Source organism: Chiloscyllium plagiosum, unplaced genomic scaffold (genome assembly GCF_037043375.1).
Source record: "Chiloscyllium plagiosum isolate Xiang-an unplaced genomic scaffold, Cpla_swu_hap1 HiC_scaffold_4, whole genome shotgun sequence".
In the NCBI taxonomy this organism is placed as follows: domain Eukaryota; kingdom Metazoa; phylum Chordata; class Chondrichthyes; order Orectolobiformes; family Hemiscylliidae; genus Chiloscyllium; species Chiloscyllium plagiosum.
The window spans coordinates 24694211-24713609 of record NW_028270142.1 but is presented as its reverse complement, the minus strand read 5'-3'; the positions used below and the strand labels follow the sequence as shown (position 1 = coordinate 24713609).

Here is a 19399-nt window from a genome sequence, read left to right as displayed (position 1 = left end):
GGTGGAAACTTAATGGTCTGAGTGGAATTTAATCACCAGTGGGTTTTCCTGGATGAAGGAACACAGGTCTCTCTGTTGGCTTTCCAGTCAGCAGGTGAGAACATTGGTGCATCCAGTCTCATCCAGTGAAAAATTATGATGGGAATTTGCACTTCAATTAATGGCAAATCATGTCAGTCACTAACCTTTAAATTTTGAATATGTATTGCAAATGAGCAATTTGAGCCACATACTCCAGGTTAAAAAAATGTACCCCTCTATTGTTGAGATTAAGTACTCCTAGTTCAGGATTAAGATATTTGAATGTACTATTATGTTCTTCCCCCAAACATTCTGCTTTGTCTCAAACCCAGAATACCATACTCTTCTCCTCCAGACAATTTGTCATGTCTCATAACAATCAAGCTGCAGTCTCAATTGAATATGATTGTAAATTCCATGTTGTTGGTCCATGCCCACCCAAAAAAAAAATAAGACTTGCCTATTTTTGAAATTTTAGCTGATGTATGCCTCTGTACTTGAGTATTGTAGAAGCTCAGTTTTATAAATACAATTGGTGATGATAACCTACAATCAATTAGACATTGGTGCTGTTTCTATCTTAATCAATCTGGCAAGATTCTATGTAATTTATCAGCCAAAGCAGTAAGTTCTTGTTAATGACTGGATTGACTTATTTTTGCATATTACATTGTAGATAATAGATAAAGTTTCTTAGATTGTTCATGTAAACTGAACAATTATGGAACTGAACATTGTAGCAGATTGGTTTACATCTTTTTTTTGTCATGAGAAAATAGGATATTTACATTTTGCTTTATAATTATGGAGGAAATTGAGAGTGTCAGCAGAGATTCATGATAAGCAGGTACAGGTATATTCAGAATCCTAATTCAAAATAATCACAGTGGTTAGATATATTTCAGCTCTTGTTTGGCCTATTACATTCTCTGTAAAATTAACACTGCCACCAAAATAAAGTCACGATTAATTCATATCTGTGAGTTGAACTCAGCCATATGTCTTGTCATTGGAGTCAGCAATACTTTGTCACTAATACACAGTATGTAAGTATTTAACTGATGATTACAGATACATGGCAAGATATGCACAAATTAAACATTTGACAACAATACTTGCAATTGATAAGCAGATATATTAGAAAACATGGTTATATTCAGTTTAAAAGAAATTGAATGTCAATAAATATAACAACAAGAACTGTATTCAGTGCTATGATAGAGAAAACATGTTTAATAAGTTAATTATGGTTTGAAATTCCACAATAATGTTTTTGTTATGAAGCCTGTAGAGACTGATAATTTTTCGCAAAAAAGTATAATTTTCCATTCGCTGATCGGAAGTATATGACAAGATTTCAAAATGTAGTAGTGTTACTATAACAAACAAACTACAACTAATCTTGTCTAAACACCAGTCGGCAACTGAAAATACAGTTAGATCAACTATTGATTTATAAAATGACAGAAAATCCTTCTGCATGATTACACTTGATCTTCTTTCTCAAGTGGATTCTTTATCCTACCAGAGTGAATCCATAATAATTCTTTTTTCAGAAACAAAAACAGAATTTGCTGGAAAAGCTCAGCAGGTCTGGCAGCATCTGTGGAGAGAAATCAGATTAACATTTCAGGTCAGCTAACCCTTCCTCAGAACAATTTCTCATTTACAGCATCCGCAGTTCTTTCAGTTTTAATTATTATTTAATGTGAGTTTGCTCTCATTCATTTCCTTTTCCAACTGTGCAACATTTAATTCCAGAACTAGCTCTTTGGTGAAGGATAAAGTGGAGATTCTTCCATCCAGACAAATAAGATAAATCTTCTGAGTCATATTTACATTCTCAATAATTCAGAATCTTCAATCTGAGTATGACCTCCCACTTGTATGGTGTTTGATGAGGGTGGGGTGATCAGCATTTTATTTGCCTAATGAGCAAGACTGGCTGCTTCAATTTTTATGGTTTCCCAATTCTTTTCTACAGTGCCCTATATGATGGAAAAGCTTGTAAATTGATATTTCAATGGGTTCCTATTGCTAGTTGCCCCATCAAAGCACACTTTCATGGTATATCAATCACACAGGCTGTGTATCCAGTTAGAAATGCTGATTAATTATTTTCTAAACACCCAAATCAAAATCTATTCTATCTTGGAATTAAAGAAATAGTTTAAAGTATAATTATTTGCAGAACTCTTATTCCTAATGCTTTCTTGTGGCATCGAGATGAATGGTTATTTACCATCAGCATACTGGTTTGGTCATTGTTTACAGGTGTGAATATCTTTCACTTACTTCCCAGTAAAACAACCTGGGCCTCTTAACCTTTAACGACAAAAGTACTTAAGTTTATTGTCAGGCAGAATTCAGATCAGGTCATGTAACCCACTTCACTTCTCTATTTTATCCTAAATAAAAAAACAAATTCTCCAACATAACAATCTTATAAACTTAGTTTTTTTTATCGACTTTTATAGACTTCAGAGTGGAATTTTCTGATATCATTTTGAAAGGCTGCGCAGTAAAAATTTTGGACTCAGTCAATCCACAATTAACTTGCACACTGTGATTGGGAAAATTTGAAATCAGTTCCATTTTTGGATAGAATCATGAAATCACACAGTAAAGGCTCTTTAGCTCATTGAGTATGGATCACCGAAAATATTGCTTGTTTTGAATTTTTAAAGACTATTGCAGAGATGGTACAGTGGAGGGCTAGGAAATGAGATGTTGTAGTAATTGTTATATTAACTTAACAGGCTATTAATTTGCAATGTTCATGTTATTTCATTAATTTTGCAAAACATCAATTGTCTGAACACTGTTCTTGCACCATATTACACAAGTCACATTGTCAGTGTCATTACTGGAAAAATAATTTTCAGGATTATAGTAAAAGCTAAATCAAACAAGAGAGATTAACAGCTGCAGCCCTTAATGGTTAAATAGGTCAAGTCCCACAGGGATTTCACCTGTGCCTTACCCCCCCAATCACTATCATTTATCTCTTGTTGGCAAAAGTATCTATGAGCATGTTGAGGGAGGACAGGATTGAATTTAGCTCTCTATAGTGGAATGATACACTGACACTCATTGTCAAATTTTATGTTGAAAGAATGGACACTTGGATGAGTCACTGATGCCTGGAGAATTGTATTCCTGATAAAGTGCTTTTGCCCGAAACATCGATTTTACTGCTCCTCGGATGCTGCCGGAACTGCTGTGCTTTTCCATCACCACTCTAATCTAGACTCTGGTTTCCAGCATCTGCAGTCATTGTTTTTACCGAATTGTAACCTGGCCAAGTCTGCATCTTCAATGGACTTGGGAAAAAAATGGAGAGCTAAAAACAGTCGGAGGCGTGTTGATTAGCTACTCCTTTAGTTATGGCGAACAAAAAAAAGGAAATATTTGCATTTCTTACGTTGGATGGAATGAAAGGAGGTTTATTCTTTCATTCTGGAGTGGAGCCTGTGATATTCACAGATACTGTGTTTTTGGATTGTTTTGAATTGCACTGAAGCTGAATAAAGGCAAGTCAGCAAGTCAACATTCCTTTACTGCTACAGAGTTTAAAAATGCCACTTGGCAAATTTGTAATTTTAACTTGAAAGCTTTTGAACTACAACTTGCAAAGAATATGCAAGACTGAGCAAATAAAAACCGTTGATGAGACTGAAAGCTTGCAGCTTCTCGCATTTTAACTTACTGGCTTAGTTTTGGGTGATGATTTTTAATTTAAAAATATCTTCAGTTCAAAAATCCATACCTACATGTCATGAAAGGCTTGGAGGAAAGCTATTACATTTGCTTCAGTAACTTTACTGATTCAGCTACAGATTTGATTTCAATGATTTTGAGTCAGTAGGGTCACTCACTGAGATTTCAAGTGTATGGAATAGCATTTGAAAAGTAAAATCAGTTTAGTGTGCTGCAGTATTCAGTGTAAGTTGTAATTTGTACAATAACTATCACACCACTGTCTGTGACATGACTTTCTCATGCTGTATGATGTGTAGAATCCTGATTGAAGGCAGCAGGTCATACAGTCATAGAAATGTACAGCACGGAAACAGACCATTTGGTCGAACTCATCCATGCTGACCAGATAACGTAAATCAATCTAGTTGCATTTGCCAGCATTTGGCCCATATCCCTCTAAACACTTTCTAATTATGTCCCCATCCAGATGCCCTTTAAATATTGTAATTGTACCAGCCTCCACCATTTCCTCTGGCAACTCATTCCATACATGCACTATCCTCTGTGAGAAAAAATATCTCTTCAGGTCCCTTTTAAATCTTTCCACTCCTACCTTAAACCTATGCCTTCTCTTATTGGACTCACCTACTCTTGGAAAAAGACCTTGTTTATTTACCGTATCCATGTCCATCATGATTTTATAAACCTCTATAATGTCACCCCTCAGCTTCCGATGCTTCAGGGAAAATAGCCCCAGTCTATGCATCCTCTCCTATAGCTTAAACTCTCTAACCTTGAGAACATCCTTGTTAATCATTTCTGATGGCAGGGAGACCAGAATTGATTGCAATGTTTTAAAAGTGGCCCAACCAATGTCTTGTACAGCCCCAACATGACGTCCTATCTGCTATACTCAATGCACTGACCAGTAAAGGCAAGCATACCAAATGCCCTCTTCACTATCCTGTGTACCTGTGACTCCACTTTCAAGGAACTCTGAAGCTGCACCCCAAGGTCCTTTTGTTCAGCAACACTCCCCAGGACCCTACCACTAAGTCTATACATCCTGCTCTGATTTGTTTTACAATGCCCAACACCTCACATTCATCTAAATTAAACTCCATCTGCCATTCCTTGCCCTGCAGAACCTTGTCGATCACCTCACTGAAGTCCATATAGACAATGTCCACAGCTCTGCGTCCATCAATCTTTTTTGTCACTTCTTCAAAAAACTCAATCAAGTTAGTGAGACACAATTTCGCATGTTGACTATCCATAATCAGGCCTTGCCTTCACAAATACATGTAAATCCTGTTCCTCAGAATCCCTTCCACAACTTACCCACAACTGATGTCAGGCTCACCAGTCTATAGTTCTCTGTTGCATCCTTACCATCTTTCTTAAACAATGGCACCACATTCGGCAAATTCCAGTCTTCCAACACTTTACCCATAGCTATGGATGATAAAAATATCTCAGCAAGGGGCCCAGAAATCACTTCCCTAGCTTCTTACAAAGTTCTGGGGAACACCTAATCAGGTCACAGGGATTTATCTACCTTTACACGTTTTAAGACATCCACCAAATCCTCCTCTATAACATGGACACTTTTCAAGATATCATGATTTATTTCTCCAAGTTTTCTAGCTTCCATGTCCTTCCCCAAAATAAGTAATGGCACTAAATACTGGCTTAATATCTTACCCATCTCCTGCATATGTTCCACACATTGATGACTTTGTTTATCTTTAAAGGACCCTATTCTCTCCCTCATAACTCTTCTGTCCTTAATGTACTTGTAGAATATCTTTGGATTCTCCTTAACCTTATTTGCCAAAGCTACCTCATGTACTCTTTTGGCTTTCCTGACTTCCCTTTTGAGTATACTTGCTGCTCTTATACTCCTCAAGGGATTCATTTGATCCAGGCTATGCTATAACTGCCATCTGCCTTCTCTTTTTTCTTGTCCAAAGCCTCAATTTCTCTAGTCATCCAGAATTCTCGACACCTCGCAGCCTTGTTCTTCACACTAACAGGAACATACTGCCTCTGAACTCTCGTTTTCTCATTTTTGAAGATGTTCCACTTTCCAACTGTCCCTTTTCCTGCCTCTCCCAATCAACCTTTGAAAGTTCTTTCCTAATACCAGCAAAATTAGCCTCACATCGCACTGGAAGTAACTCAGATATTACTTTCCTCAAAAACCTGTTTTTTAACCTCCTGCCTAATTTCCTTTATTCGCTCTTCAGAACCCCTCTGATGTCATGTACAATGGCCTCCTGCTGGTCATGATCCCCTTTGAGAATATTCTGCACTCTCTCTGAGACATCCTTGACCCTGGCACCAGGGAGACAATACACAATCCTAATGTCTCGTTGTTGACTGCAGAAACATCTCTCTGTGACCCTGACAAGAGAATAGTCCATCACAATCGATTGCTTGGAACGTGACATACCTTTCATTACCGTCAAGCCAGTCTTGGCTTGAGAAATTTCATCGTCGGTGCTACATTTCCCTGATAGTCCATCGCTCCCTACATTTTCCAAAACAGCATACTTGTTTGAGATTGGGATAGCCACAGGAGACTCCTGCATTATCTGCCTACCCATCCTACCTTTTCCTCAAGGTAACCCATTTAATGAATGTATCTGCAGTTTTTTTCAATTAGAATAGATTAGATTCCCTGCAGTGTGGAAACAGAACCCTTGGCCCATTAAGTCCACACCAACCCTCTGAAAAGTAACCCACTCAGACCCACTTTCCTCTGACTAATGTACCTAACACTCGGGGCAATTTAGCCATGAAACTGCCATCCATCACATCCCTTAACTCCAGTGAATTCCACTGCTTCTAACTAATGCTGCAACTGATCCATGCAGTCCAACAGTATTCACAACCAAACACTCTTTCTGCAGCCATACTCATCAGCAATATTTAAATTATCTCTAATCTCCCACATCTAATAGGAAGAGCACATCACTCTACTGAAGGCTACTCTTAAACAATCCACAGACTCAAAAACTAGCATAGTCTTACTGCTCTAAAAACACTGCTCTGAATAACTTAACACCTATGTTTTTAGGTCTGAGTTGGAAACATCGGGATGTTAATGTAAACAATGCAATAAAGGCTTGCTGCAGGTTGAAAAAAAAATTGAAAACACTATCACAATGCCTGTTATTACACTGGAGCTTATTGCTATGTGTTGGAATATTATTTGCTATTATACCAGAGCACATTAATTCTCCAAAACCAGTTCTTCTTGTCATCTGAGCCCAATATGCTCTATTCCAGGAGTTGCAGGATAACTTTGTTTCTTACACATGTTGCTGAGTATGCATAAAAGCTGCTGGATAGTAATGGGAAATAGAAAGTGGATGACCCTGACAAGAGAAGAAATGTTGCTTTATATGTATGAAAGCAGAATGATACTTAGACCGCAGCAAATCCTGAACCATAGAGGATTACAAAACCAACTTGAACTTAACTCTCAAGGCTCATCATGGCATTTTTATGCCTGGGAAAAAAAATACAACATTATTACTTGCTTACAACCAGCTGCATTGTCTCAGTTATTTCATTTGAGAGAGAGAGAGGTAATTGCAATTTGCAAAAATTTCCTCACTGTGGAATATAATTGATAATTTGCTGTTATTCATCACATTTCACTGGCGAACTAACACAAGAGAACTTTCTACGCTCATGAGTCTTCCTGCTTGAAGCTTTTCCGTTTTCTATTATTTGCAATTTCTGACTAAAGCTCTTACAATCTTAATATGCAGTTGTGGATGGTGGAGAGGATCACTTTGCCTAAGTTAAAAAAAAGTTACAATTCAGCCTATTTAACATAATGGCCAGTAGTTTGCATTAATACCAGTGGTGAAACTGTCCAAACTTTGTGTTTTTATGAAGTAAATCAGACAGCTGTTTCCTTGGCAGGCACAAGTGCAATTGAACTTAAAAATTCAGAAGTTGCATTCTGAATTACCATGTTTCTTCACAAGCGATGTTGGAACAGAAGCTCACCAGTAGCGATGGCATTAAAATGCATACGCCAGCATGAAACAGGTTTATGCACTGACTCGTTTCCAGTTAAACATTCCAGTTTAGGTCAGGGCAAATTCATTAAGGAGTAAGTGATTATTACAAAATTTGATACATGACAAATACATTTTCCAATCCGATTGATTGAAGAGCCTGGCTGTTTTATGCCCTGTTTACAAATATCACAGGGCATCATTTGAGAAACTAAGATAAAAAAGTGATTGATTGTTTGCTAACGTGGTCCATGGGATATGAAGGTTTGTCCTGTGCTGAATAACTGAGTAAATTGCCTGTACATTCTCTGGAGTTTAGAAGAACAAGCAGTGATCTCACAAAGATTGTTATGGACCAGACCAGACCCTCTCAAAATATAATAAGGTAGCCTAGATCCCAACTTTGTACTTCTTTCGACGGTAAATGTGAGATGCTGTATTTCAGATGTAAATTGATTAGTCAAACTACTCAACATGAGGGGGATTCAAGATGGCAGTGATCTAGGAAGATCGCGTTGTAGAGCTGCACACTGCAGGGCAAGCAAGGTGAGGTTTTAACCCACACTACCTGCACCCCCCCCCCCCCCCCCCCCGCCCCCCCCTCACCCCCTACCCCCCCAGCGATATCCTGGGACTCTGGGAAGGTTGTGGAGTCCCAGGAAACTGTCAGAGAGCAACATACCTTGGTTTTCACTGTCCATGGATTCCAAGAAAAGCAGGAGGTGCAGCGTGCAGGATCCTTGAACTCGATTTCCTACCGGGTCCTGGTAAAAGAGCTCACAAAATCTCATGAGATGTGGGCAAGCAGTTAGAGGAGAAGCTGGCCCTGATCTCTAACATGCTGCTGAAGCATGAACAGCAGCTGGAAGACCTCAAGAAAAGGGCAGATGAGGTAGAACGCAGTGTTACAGTGGTAGAAGCTGATACCGGTTCCTCCAAGGATAGGATCCAGGCCCTGGAGATGCAGGTCCATAATTTGCATGACTGGATTGATGACCTCTAGAACAGGGGCAGGAGAAAAAATATTCGGAGGGTGAGGGAGGTGAACCAGTGGAATTTATTGAAGACTGATAGCCAAACTTTGGAGGCTGAAATGAGAAGCTTGAAGATTGAGAGAGCTCACCGGGTAATGGTGCATAGGTCAGGTCTGGACCAACATCCTCGTCCTGTCTTGGTACGGTTTCATCACTACAGATGTAAGGAGAGAATCATGGAAGCTTCCAGAATCCAATGGAAGGGGTTCAAAGTCCCTTGCTTATGAAGGCTCCAAGACCATGTTCTTCCAGGACTTCTCAGCAGCAGTGATCCGGAAAAGAAAGTTCTATAATGGCATCAAGAAAAGACTGAGGTCCAATACTCTCTGAGGTAAGCGGCAGTGCTACGGTCCACCTTAGATGGATCTCTTTGACACGTCAGAGAGGGCAAGAGGCTTTATGGACAAATTAACTTAACCTGAACAATTTAGTATGTACAAATAGTATTGTTGTTTGGGTATGACTCTACTTTTAAAAAAAAGAGGAAGTCTGGTAACAATTTGGTCTAACCTATGCTCGGGAGTCATAACATGCCAGAAACACACCCTTGGCAAAAATGGCAAATTCAGAAAAACAGATGGTCTCACGTGCAATCCCATCAGCAAGAAAGATACATGTGGTAACTCCACAGACAGAGAGAGACTGTAGCAACTGGGAGGGATTCACTGCCTTCCAACCCTCCTGAGACCCCAGCAACAACTAAAAATCCAGGATTTTTGAGAGCTTGACCACACCCACTCAGGCTGCTTCTATTGTCCCAACCTAAAAAAATCAAGATCTCACAAGTTGTTTATCTTCTCATAGACTGCTCACAGCTGTCCCCTAATCGCTCTCTAAAAGAAATCCGGACAAAATGCACCTCTTAAAGCCACAGCTTTACCACAAAGATAGGTGCGATTCTGAAGAGGCTTGGTCAGGTAAACATTGAGAGACTGTTTATACCAATCATGGAATCTAAAACATGGGGACTCACATTTAGTATAAGAGGTTGATCAATTAGTACTGACAGAAGGAAAGATTTCTTCACTCGACAGGTCATGAATCTTTGGAATGCTCTAATCCAGAGGCTTATGGATGCTCCATCATTGAATACATTTGAAGCTGAGATAGACAGCTGTTTGATCTCTCGAGGAGTCGAGGGGTATGGGCGGTAGATAAGAATATGGAGTTGAAACCAGAGACCAGTCATGATGGTGTTTAATGATGGACCAGACTCGACAGGCCATTTGTTCATCTCTCATTCATATTTCTTGTGTTCTTGTTATATTGGATCAGATATCTGATCACAGCAAATCTGTGATTCAAAGTCCGCAGAAAACTTATGAGAAACTGCTGACAAGGTGAATGATGAATGCTGTTTTTTTCACTGCCATATGCAGAATGTAAGCTGATAACATCACTGTTTGCCAGTTCACTAGAGCAATCATTTCTTCTCAAATCTGCAAGAAGTCATGGAAAGAAAATCAGTGATACAAAATAAAAGCTTTTCAGTGGAAGCATAAAATTGAAGAAATATCCTGATGATGTTCAAGCAACCAAAGGAAGATTGAACATGGAGTGGTCACCTCTGCGTTTGGTTTGAAACCTTGTCCAAATGAATTCAATTTGAAACAAAAGTACAGACATGATGTAAGCAATTCAACCCCTTGACATGCTCTGCCATTCAATGAAATTACGGCTGATCTCATCTTGGCCTCAACTCCATCTTCCTGTCCAGAATCCAGAATCCTTCAACCCGCTACTAATTTAAAAAAAAATCTCTCCCTCTCTTCTCTCTACATTAAATTTAATCAAAGTCCTGGCATTCACTGCACTCTAGTAGTGCATTCTACAGTAGTGCATTCCATTTGCCTTCCTTATTACTTATTGCATCTGCATGCTCGTTTTCTGTGATTCATGCAGGTGGACACCCAGATTCCTCTGCACTGAAGCACACTGAAATGTATTTCCATTTAGATAGCAGGTTACTTTTCTATTCCTTCAAAATGGATAACCTCACATTTGTCCATGTTAAACTTCATTGGCCAAATTTTAACCTGTTCATCTAACCTAATCTTACCCATTTTTAAATGTCTTATTTCTTTATTGCAGCTTACTTTCCCACCTATTTTAGTTTCACCTGTAAATTTGGCTATAGTGCATTTTATCTCTGCATCCAAGTTATTAATAGAGATAGTAATTAGTTAGGGCCCTGAAACTTTACCCTGTCGCACCAATTATTTACATGTTGCCAACTGGAGAAAAGATCCATTAATCTGTATGACTCTATAACTCTAAAATTCTCACTCTGTGTTTTGATTGTCAATCCTCTACCCACGTGAATAAATCATCTATAAATCCATGTGATCTTACTTTATGTACTAACCTTTTGTGTGAAACTTTATCAAGTAACTTCTGGAAGTCCAAATATACTACATTAACACAAGACCATTATTCACTTCACTTGTCACATCTTTGAAGAAATTTAGCAAAGTAGTCAAATATAATTTGCTCTCCATAAATCCATACTAACTCTGATGGATTTTATTTTGACTTCCCAAATGTCCTGTTGTTTCTTCCTTAATAATAGATTTGAATAATTTCCCAAGAATACATCTTAAATTAACTTGTCTCTCATCTCCTACTTTCTGCCTCCTTTACTGAATATAATTTTTCCAATTCCCATATACAGGGAATTTTGGAATATTATAACCAGTGAACGATTATATCTGCTTCCACATCCTGTAAGACATTAGGGTGTAAGCCATCAGGCCCTGGGGACCTGTCTGCCTCCAATCCAGGGTGGCATGGTGGCTCAGTGGTTTGGACTGTTGCCTCACAGTGCCAGGGACCTGGGTTTGATTCCCACCTCAGGCGACTGTCTGTGTGGAGTTTGCGCATTCTCCCCATGTCTGCATGGGTTTCCTCCCACAATCCAAAAAAGATGTGCAGGTCAGGTGAATTGGCCATGTTAAATTGCCCATGGTGTTAGCTGCATTAGTCAGGGGTAAATATAGGGTATGGGCCTGGGTGGGTTGGTCTTTGGAGCGTCGTTGAGGACTTGGGCTGAAGGGCCTGTTTATATACTGTAGAGAATCTAATAGTTCGCTCAGTGCGTTATCCTTCATAATGATGATTGCTCTGAGTTCCACCCATTCGATGGTCTCTGCACTGCCTATTATTAGGCTGGTATTTGGGCCTCCACTATGAAAACTGATGTGAAATATTGATTTAGTGTCACGTCCATTTCTGTGTTCCCCACTATTAACCTCCTACTCTCATCCTCCAGTGGACCAACATTAACTTCAACAGCTCTCTTCCCTTTTATATTCTTATTGTAGCTTTTGCTGTCTGTTTTTACATGAAAGGATCTTCTCCAGGGTAAGTAAAAACTGTCCCCTTTTGGATTTGATACTGGCTTTGAAATTCCCTCCCAGTAAGGAGAGATTAGAATGTCAAAATTTGGTTGCAAATGAGGCTATCTACCTTTATGAGGCAGGCATGTCTATCGTGCTCCAAAATATTCTTGATTATTGACTAACCAGTAAAATTAATGAGCCCCAGTAGGATGGAATAATAACTGGGCGCTTTGGGTTTTTTTAGGCATGGCTCCAGAATATCATGCAAACTCAGAGAGCTTAACGTAGTTAACTCAAAATTAGTACTTGTTTGTACAATCATCTGGAAAATTAGCAGTGTTTCTGTGCACAGTTAGAGGCTGCAATCCTTGAGTTTTGTCAGCTGAAGCCTATCTGGAGGAAGACAAGTAGTATATCATCTGAAAGAAAGAGAATGCTCTATGGATGGCGAAGTAAAGCTATATGTATGTGGATTTCTCAGTGCTTTGATTTACAAATATTATACATGGCAAGGAGATTTTGCAAATGAAAGACACTGATTAATAGAGCAAGCTAAATGAAAAGGCCACAGTGGTATGGTATTGTCATTGGAAAGCAAATATAACTGATTGGTCTCTTGTGGTGCAGCAGTAGTGTCCCTCCCTACCTATTCCGGAGGTACATTATAACATGTTTGAACAGGATGGTTAAAATATTTACAAGCAAGATATTAAAACCAGTGCTGAATAAGATAGTCTGCTGAACTTGGAGTGAGGCACATCATAAGGCCAGTATAAAAGAAGCTTTAGCTGGTATTTGTGGCACAGTGGTAGTGTCCCTACCACTGGATAGGGAGGCTAGGGCTTTATGCAACCCCCCCAACCCCCCCGGCCAATCTAAAAGTGTGTCATAACATATCTGAAAAGTTTGATTTTAAAAATGCTTTAAAAAGAAATCTTTGAGGAGAGAGTAAAGTCTGCAGATGCTGGAGATCAGAGCTGAAAATGTGTTGCTGGAAAAGCGCAGCAGGTCAGGCAGCATCCAGGGAACAGAAGAATCGACGTTTCGGGCATAAGCCCTTCTTCAGGTTTCCTGAAGAAGGGCTTATGCCCGAAACGTCGATTCTCCTGTTCCCTGGATGCTGCCTGACCTGCTTCGCTTTTCCAGCAACACATTTTCAGCTTTAAAAAGATATGCCTAGTTGGCTAAATTCTAGTATTTATGGATCCTCTGGCAAAGTGATGGACCAGAACGTCCAGAATCACATCCTACCTATCCGCCAATCATATCTTTGTAGCCCTGTATTTCTCATGGCTAATCCACCTAGCCAGCACATCTTTGGTCTATGGGGGGAAACCGGAGCACCCGGAGGAAACCCACACAGACATGGGATTAAATGCATGGACAGCAACATGTCTGTTTGCAGCCTCTCCCTCTTGTATTTGCCACAGCTTGCTTTTCCACCTTGCTCGAATAAGTTTGTCTTCATCTCTTCAGCTAAATCATGAATTTAGATTTTAAATGGTTGAGCCCCTAGTCATCATCAGCGATCACTCACTGACAAGTATCAAGTTCCGTGTCACTGGTCATGGGTTCTGTGGGTCCATGTGTGGCTGATGAGCCTGATCCGAGGCCCACATCTCGACTGCACACTCACCAGGTGTTTCCAGGAAATGGAATTGATCTCGGACTCCAGATCACTGGCATTCCTTTCTCAGGCTCTTTTTCTTGCTGATGGGTATTCTCAAAGAACTATGTCCCTTCAGAGAGGAGGTTCTTCCAAGTCTGTTTCTTCTGAGCAAGTATCTCCCAGGCAATGATATCTCTGTTATATTTCTTGAGGGAAACCTTCAGAGGGTATTCAAAGCATTTTGTTTGTACTCCTCTCATCCAGGTGCCTTCCCTGAGCTTGATGAAGAAGATTTACTTGCCTGTTGAACTCAGGCAACCTAAGCACATAGCTGTTCCAGCAGACTTGATTTTCAGATAGTTGTGACCTTGATGGTTTTGCTATTGGCTCCTTCAAAGATGTTGATACTAGTACACCTGTCCTCCCAGCTGATGCAGAGAATCCATGTCCAAGAGTATTGATGGTAATTCTCCAGGGTCTTGAGCAGGCATCTATACATAATCCATGTTTCTGAGCCATACTGAAGAAGTTGGAAGTTTGACTGCCTCATGCATCAATATCTTGGGAACAGCAAGGATGCTGCAATTGTCAAAACCTCTCAGCCAATGGATTGTTTGGATGTAATGTTGACCTCTGCATCAACGTCAATCTTAGATATGAGATGGTTCCCCAAGAAGAGGAAACTTCATGTTTGAGAGGAATTCTCCATTGATTTTAATGGACGGATAAATTGGAACTTGCCCTGGGATGCATTAGTTAAGGACTTGAGTCTTCTTGAAGTTGAAATTAAGACCAATTCTTCTATTTGAGGCTCCAGAACTAACCCTGTGGCAATCCACTAATAGCAACCTGCAAGCTTGAAAACTCCTTCTTTGATCTATTCTCTGCTTCCAATCCATTAGCCAATCCTAATATCCCAAAGACTGCTTTGAATTATTCAACAAGGTTACTTCGAACGTAAGTCATGTCTCCTTAAAAAATGCAAATTCTTAATATATGTTTCATATCTAACTTTTAAATGAGAATATTTGAATAAACATTTGTAAAATAAGTTGTTAAGAATGCAGTGAAGTTCATGACCATATTTTTAAAGAAGAATTCAATATGTGAATGATCTATGTAAACATTTACCTAAGAACTATTGCATTTCCCCTCGAGTCTTCAAAACTGTGTATATTACAGAATGATCCTTAATACCTCTTCCCAAATACCATTCTCTATGATTGAAGGTCACTGAAGGAGAAGAGATGGCAAAGTAGCCTGATATCAAGCCCCTCAGATCTTTCATTACTTACATAATATGTATTGGGTTGCATCAGGACAGATTTACCTGGATATTTCGAATTTTAAAAAGGCTGACAGCATTGCACAGACACCCATACAGTACAGTGCCTATGAATATCACACTGTGTGAATGTTAACTATTAATTTGCTGTGCAGACTACAGATCCTGTTCCCAAGCAGTATTGATTGTACCAGCATCAGGAATCAATCCCAGTCATGGATTTGAGGCATAAGTAATGTATAGCGACTGAGAAAGACTCATCCTAGTTACCAAAGTACCGATCACCTCCAAGTTCTTAGATCGTGCAAATCATGTAAGAAGGATTCAAGTTAAGCCAGGAACATATTACCTTGCATAGTACAGGTGATGGCTAGGCTCTGCACTTTCCATCTCACAGTTGCATCTAAACATACAGTTTCTCATACAGCAAATGATGCAAAGTTAATTATCTTTACAATGGAGAGAATGTTGTTGCAAGTTTGCTCGCTAAGCTGGTAGATTTGTTCTCAGACGTTTCATCACCATGCTAATTAACGTCATCACTGAGCCTCCAGTGAAGTGTTGGTGTTCTGTCCTACTTGTTATTTATCTGTCTTGGTTTGTTGTGGTGGATGATGCCATTTCTGATTCTGTTTCTGAGAGATTGGTAAATGGGGTCCAAATCTATGTGTTTGTTAATGGAGTTCTGGTTTGAATGCCAGGTCTCTAGGAATTCCCATGTGTATCTTTGTTTAGCCTGTCCCAGGATGGATATATTGTACCAGTCGAACTGGTATCCCTCTTGTCTGTGTGTATGGATGTCAGTGGTCATTGGTCATGTCTTTTGGTGTCTGGTTGGTACTCATATATCCTGGCATTCAAACCGGAACTCCATTAACAAACATATCAATTTGGACTCCATTTGCAATACTCTCAGAAACAGAACCAGAAATGATATCACCCACCACAGCAAGCTGAGACAGAAAAATAGCAAGCGGGATGAATGAACACCAACCTGATCCACAACTTGAGCTACAAATCTTGGCTGAAGAGCTTCTGGGCAGAGGAGATGACCTGGGGTGTGCAGTAAGAGAGGAACTCACTGAAATCCTTGTAGAGGGAGGAAGAGAGCTTCTTCAAGGAAGGCATCCTTGCAAGAGGATTCGCAGTAGGTTTAAATCTTCGAAGAGAAAGTGAGGACTGCAGATGCTGGAGATCAGAGCTGAAAATGTGTTGCTGAAAAAGCACAGCAGGTCAGGCAGCATCCAAGGAGCATGAGCCCTTCTTCAAGAATGAGGAAAGTGTGTCCAGCAGGCTAAGATAAAAGGTAGGGAGGAGGGACTTGGGGGAGGGGCGTTGGAAATGCGATAGGTGGAAGGAGGTTAAGGTGAGGGTGATAGGCTGGAGTGGGGGTGGGGGCGGAGAGGTCAGGAAGAAGATTGCAGGTTAGGAAGGTGGTGCTGAGTTCGAGGGTTGGGACTGAGACAAGGTGGGGGGAGGGGAAATGAGGAAACTGGAGAAATCTGAGTTCATCCCTTGTGGTTGGAGGGTTCCTAGGTGGAAGATGAGGCGCTCTTCCTTCAGCCGTCGTGTTGCTATGGTCTGGCGATGGAGGAGTCCAAGGACCTGCACGTCCTTGGTGGAGTGGGAGGGGGAGTCTTGTCCAAAATCTGAAATTGAGAGTGAAGTGTCACCTATGCCACCTATGTTTCTAATTTCTGGCAAGATTCAGCTCAATGTGACATTTCATTGTTGCATTTTTTTGTGAGGAACTTAAGTTTAATTACACATCACTGACATACATAGATTTCTGCAATAGAAGTGATATTTGAAGTACGTTAGGCATGATACTAAATGAACTAAATCAGATCATACCAGGAAGATATTGATAAAAGTCAAACTCAGAATAAATGCAACCTCCAGCTGTTTGATTTTCAGTTGCTTGCCAATCTTTAAAACTTGACTGCTTTCTTTTCCATTTGTAAATTGCCTCGCTATGTGTACAACTGTTTTGATACTTTCCTCATCGATTGCAAATTTAATATTTAACTTTTAGAGCCTGGAGTGACATTGCGTTGCGAATGTTAGTGCACCACAGAAATTGTTTAATGGTCTATAAAGAAATTATATGACATCTATTACATTTGACCCTATTTGTAGTTTTGATAAAGACTTGGTGCTACCAGATGCTAAAGCATTTAAGTATATTGAGAAGGAGGAAACCTCTTGCACTTTGGAAAACATAATTTACACTTTTACTATCCTTTTCACTGCAACAAAAGGAGTTATAAATATGATTCAAATGATGGATAAACTGACAGATAGAGTTTGATATACATTTCATCCTAAGAATCTCATTCATTGTGTTAAACAATTGCAATTTGTGATGGAGTGAACATTGTATTAACCATGTTTATGAATTTAAATGCAATACTTTCAGGAAATGGAATAAAACGTTATTTATTTCTCCGCTGCAAATCTGGAGCTGTGTGTTTACATTGAGCAAAGTGATGAGTGATGTTCTTCAGCTATGAACCAAATATAGTCAATACAATGGATCTGTTGATTGTTCTTTTATAGATATTCTTGACTAAGTGCATTGTTGCCTTATCTGTTTTACCAATAGGTGATTCAGATTGATTTTGAAGAATTTGACTTGGAAATAGGCTACGACACTCTCACAATTGGCGATGGAGGAGAAGTTGGTGACCCTACTACTGTGCTGCATGTGTAAGTGCATTATTGATCATCCAGTCTGTCTTCGAATTGAATGCTTCTATGAAAAGTTTTAGATTATAGTGCCTGACAAACTGACTAGAAAATTATAGAAATATGCCGTATCTGAAAAGGGAAAAGAAGACCGTTGCAGCCTTTGTCAAATCAAAAGGGATGGATGGTAAGCCTCTATACAGAACTAGGTAAAAGAAAAATGGTTAGTGCAATAAAAGTAAAAATGTGATTCCTGTTAGAACAGTGGAAAGACTTTGGAAAGACAGAAGTTGAGTAGAACAGCTGAAAGATGGCAATAAATATAATATGAATAGGAATAGGTTAAAAATAAAAGCTGATTCCTAAAGTTTGAAGTTGCTGAATTCAAGATCCAGTTGAATTTTACTTATTTGTTTACTCATATGCTTGGAATCCTGTTAGAATTGATTTGTTTTTAAGTTTTAATATTATTATTGTGTATTTTAAGACTTAATTGTCAGCTTTAATCCCACTTTCCCTGGTCAGTCAGGTTTCAATAATGCAAGGCAGTTCTAATAAGGGAATATACTCAATGTTCTTTATTAAAACGAAGTGCATTATAAAAATACTGCAAACAAGTTGCTCATGCAATGCTTAAAATCATAATTGATCTCTTTTGTCTGGACTTGTCTAAAAATCAGACTAGAACTGGTGATCAGCCCACTCAGTTTCTTGTCATTGATCAATCAACGTTCCCAAACCTAGCTAATGTTTTCTGTGGGGCAAACTGCTTTATATTCATTCCATGCAAAGAAGCTTTACATTCACGTTCTTTAACACTATTCAGGCTCCAGAAAATGATCAGTTTGACCACTTACAAACCACAAAAATGAGTCGTGTTTTCCATGTTGCTAGTTCAATTAACTCATTAGGACCTGATCGTGTCTCCTTGGAAAAGAAGCTTACCTCTTGCCCTAAAGGTCTTTGACATAAAACTTTAGCTTCCTCTCACTGTTCAATCACTTACATATCATTGAATCAGCTGTATAGTATTTATACAGCAGAATTCCATGTCAATCACACATTCTGCTGATAAATAGTCCAGGTGATCGCATTTGATTCATTGTCTCTATTTTGAATGAAGCCTCAGCTTTACTGGTGTTAGTGTGTCAGTTTGGTCCATTGCTGCTTGATGTAAATAAACACGCACAATCTCCCTGCCTTACAAAATCACTTTAAAAAGCCATGACCTTTCCAATCATTAGGTCGTCACCAATTTTCATAAGGTTTCTCTTCTCATTTCATTCTGGATAAATTTCATTTTGGCTAACTCAGCAAGTTTTATCAATAGCTACATAACGTTAAACACAAATTCTAAACGTATTTGTCAGGGAAAATACTGGCAAAAAAGGACCACCACTCACTCAAGGGGAAATTAACAAATTTTATTAGATAACCAAAACCTATAGCATTCTTAGTTGAAGGAATATTTTTATGTGGTTCAGAAGTTCAATCTGTTAATCTTTTCTGGGGATGTAAGGAATTCTAGAGATTGCTGTTAAAGATTTTTAGCTTTAGTTTCCTCGTCTATCTTAAGTACTGGAACTTACAGCTCAGCTGGGATTGGACACTTGACACTTGTTGCTACCTTGTTCTCTCTCTCTAGACCTAAATCTGTTACAATTAAATCAATATTGGAGGTGTAG

At 39.2% G+C, this 19399-nt stretch overlaps 1 protein-coding gene across 3 annotated transcripts in view; it reads left to right on the top strand.

Moving 5' to 3' along the window:
* csmd3b (CUB and Sushi multiple domains 3b) overlaps nucleotides 1-19399 on the top strand; it is a 1935846-nt gene that overhangs the window by 1358852 nt on the left and 557595 nt on the right. For all 3 annotated transcript variants that reach the window (XM_087986040.1, XM_087986041.1, XM_087986039.1), the window contains one exon: nucleotides 17632-17735. In XM_087986040.1, the coding sequence (XP_087842166.1) occupies nucleotides 17632-17735 (104 nt within the window). The remainder of the gene's footprint in view (nucleotides 1-17631; nucleotides 17736-19399) is intronic.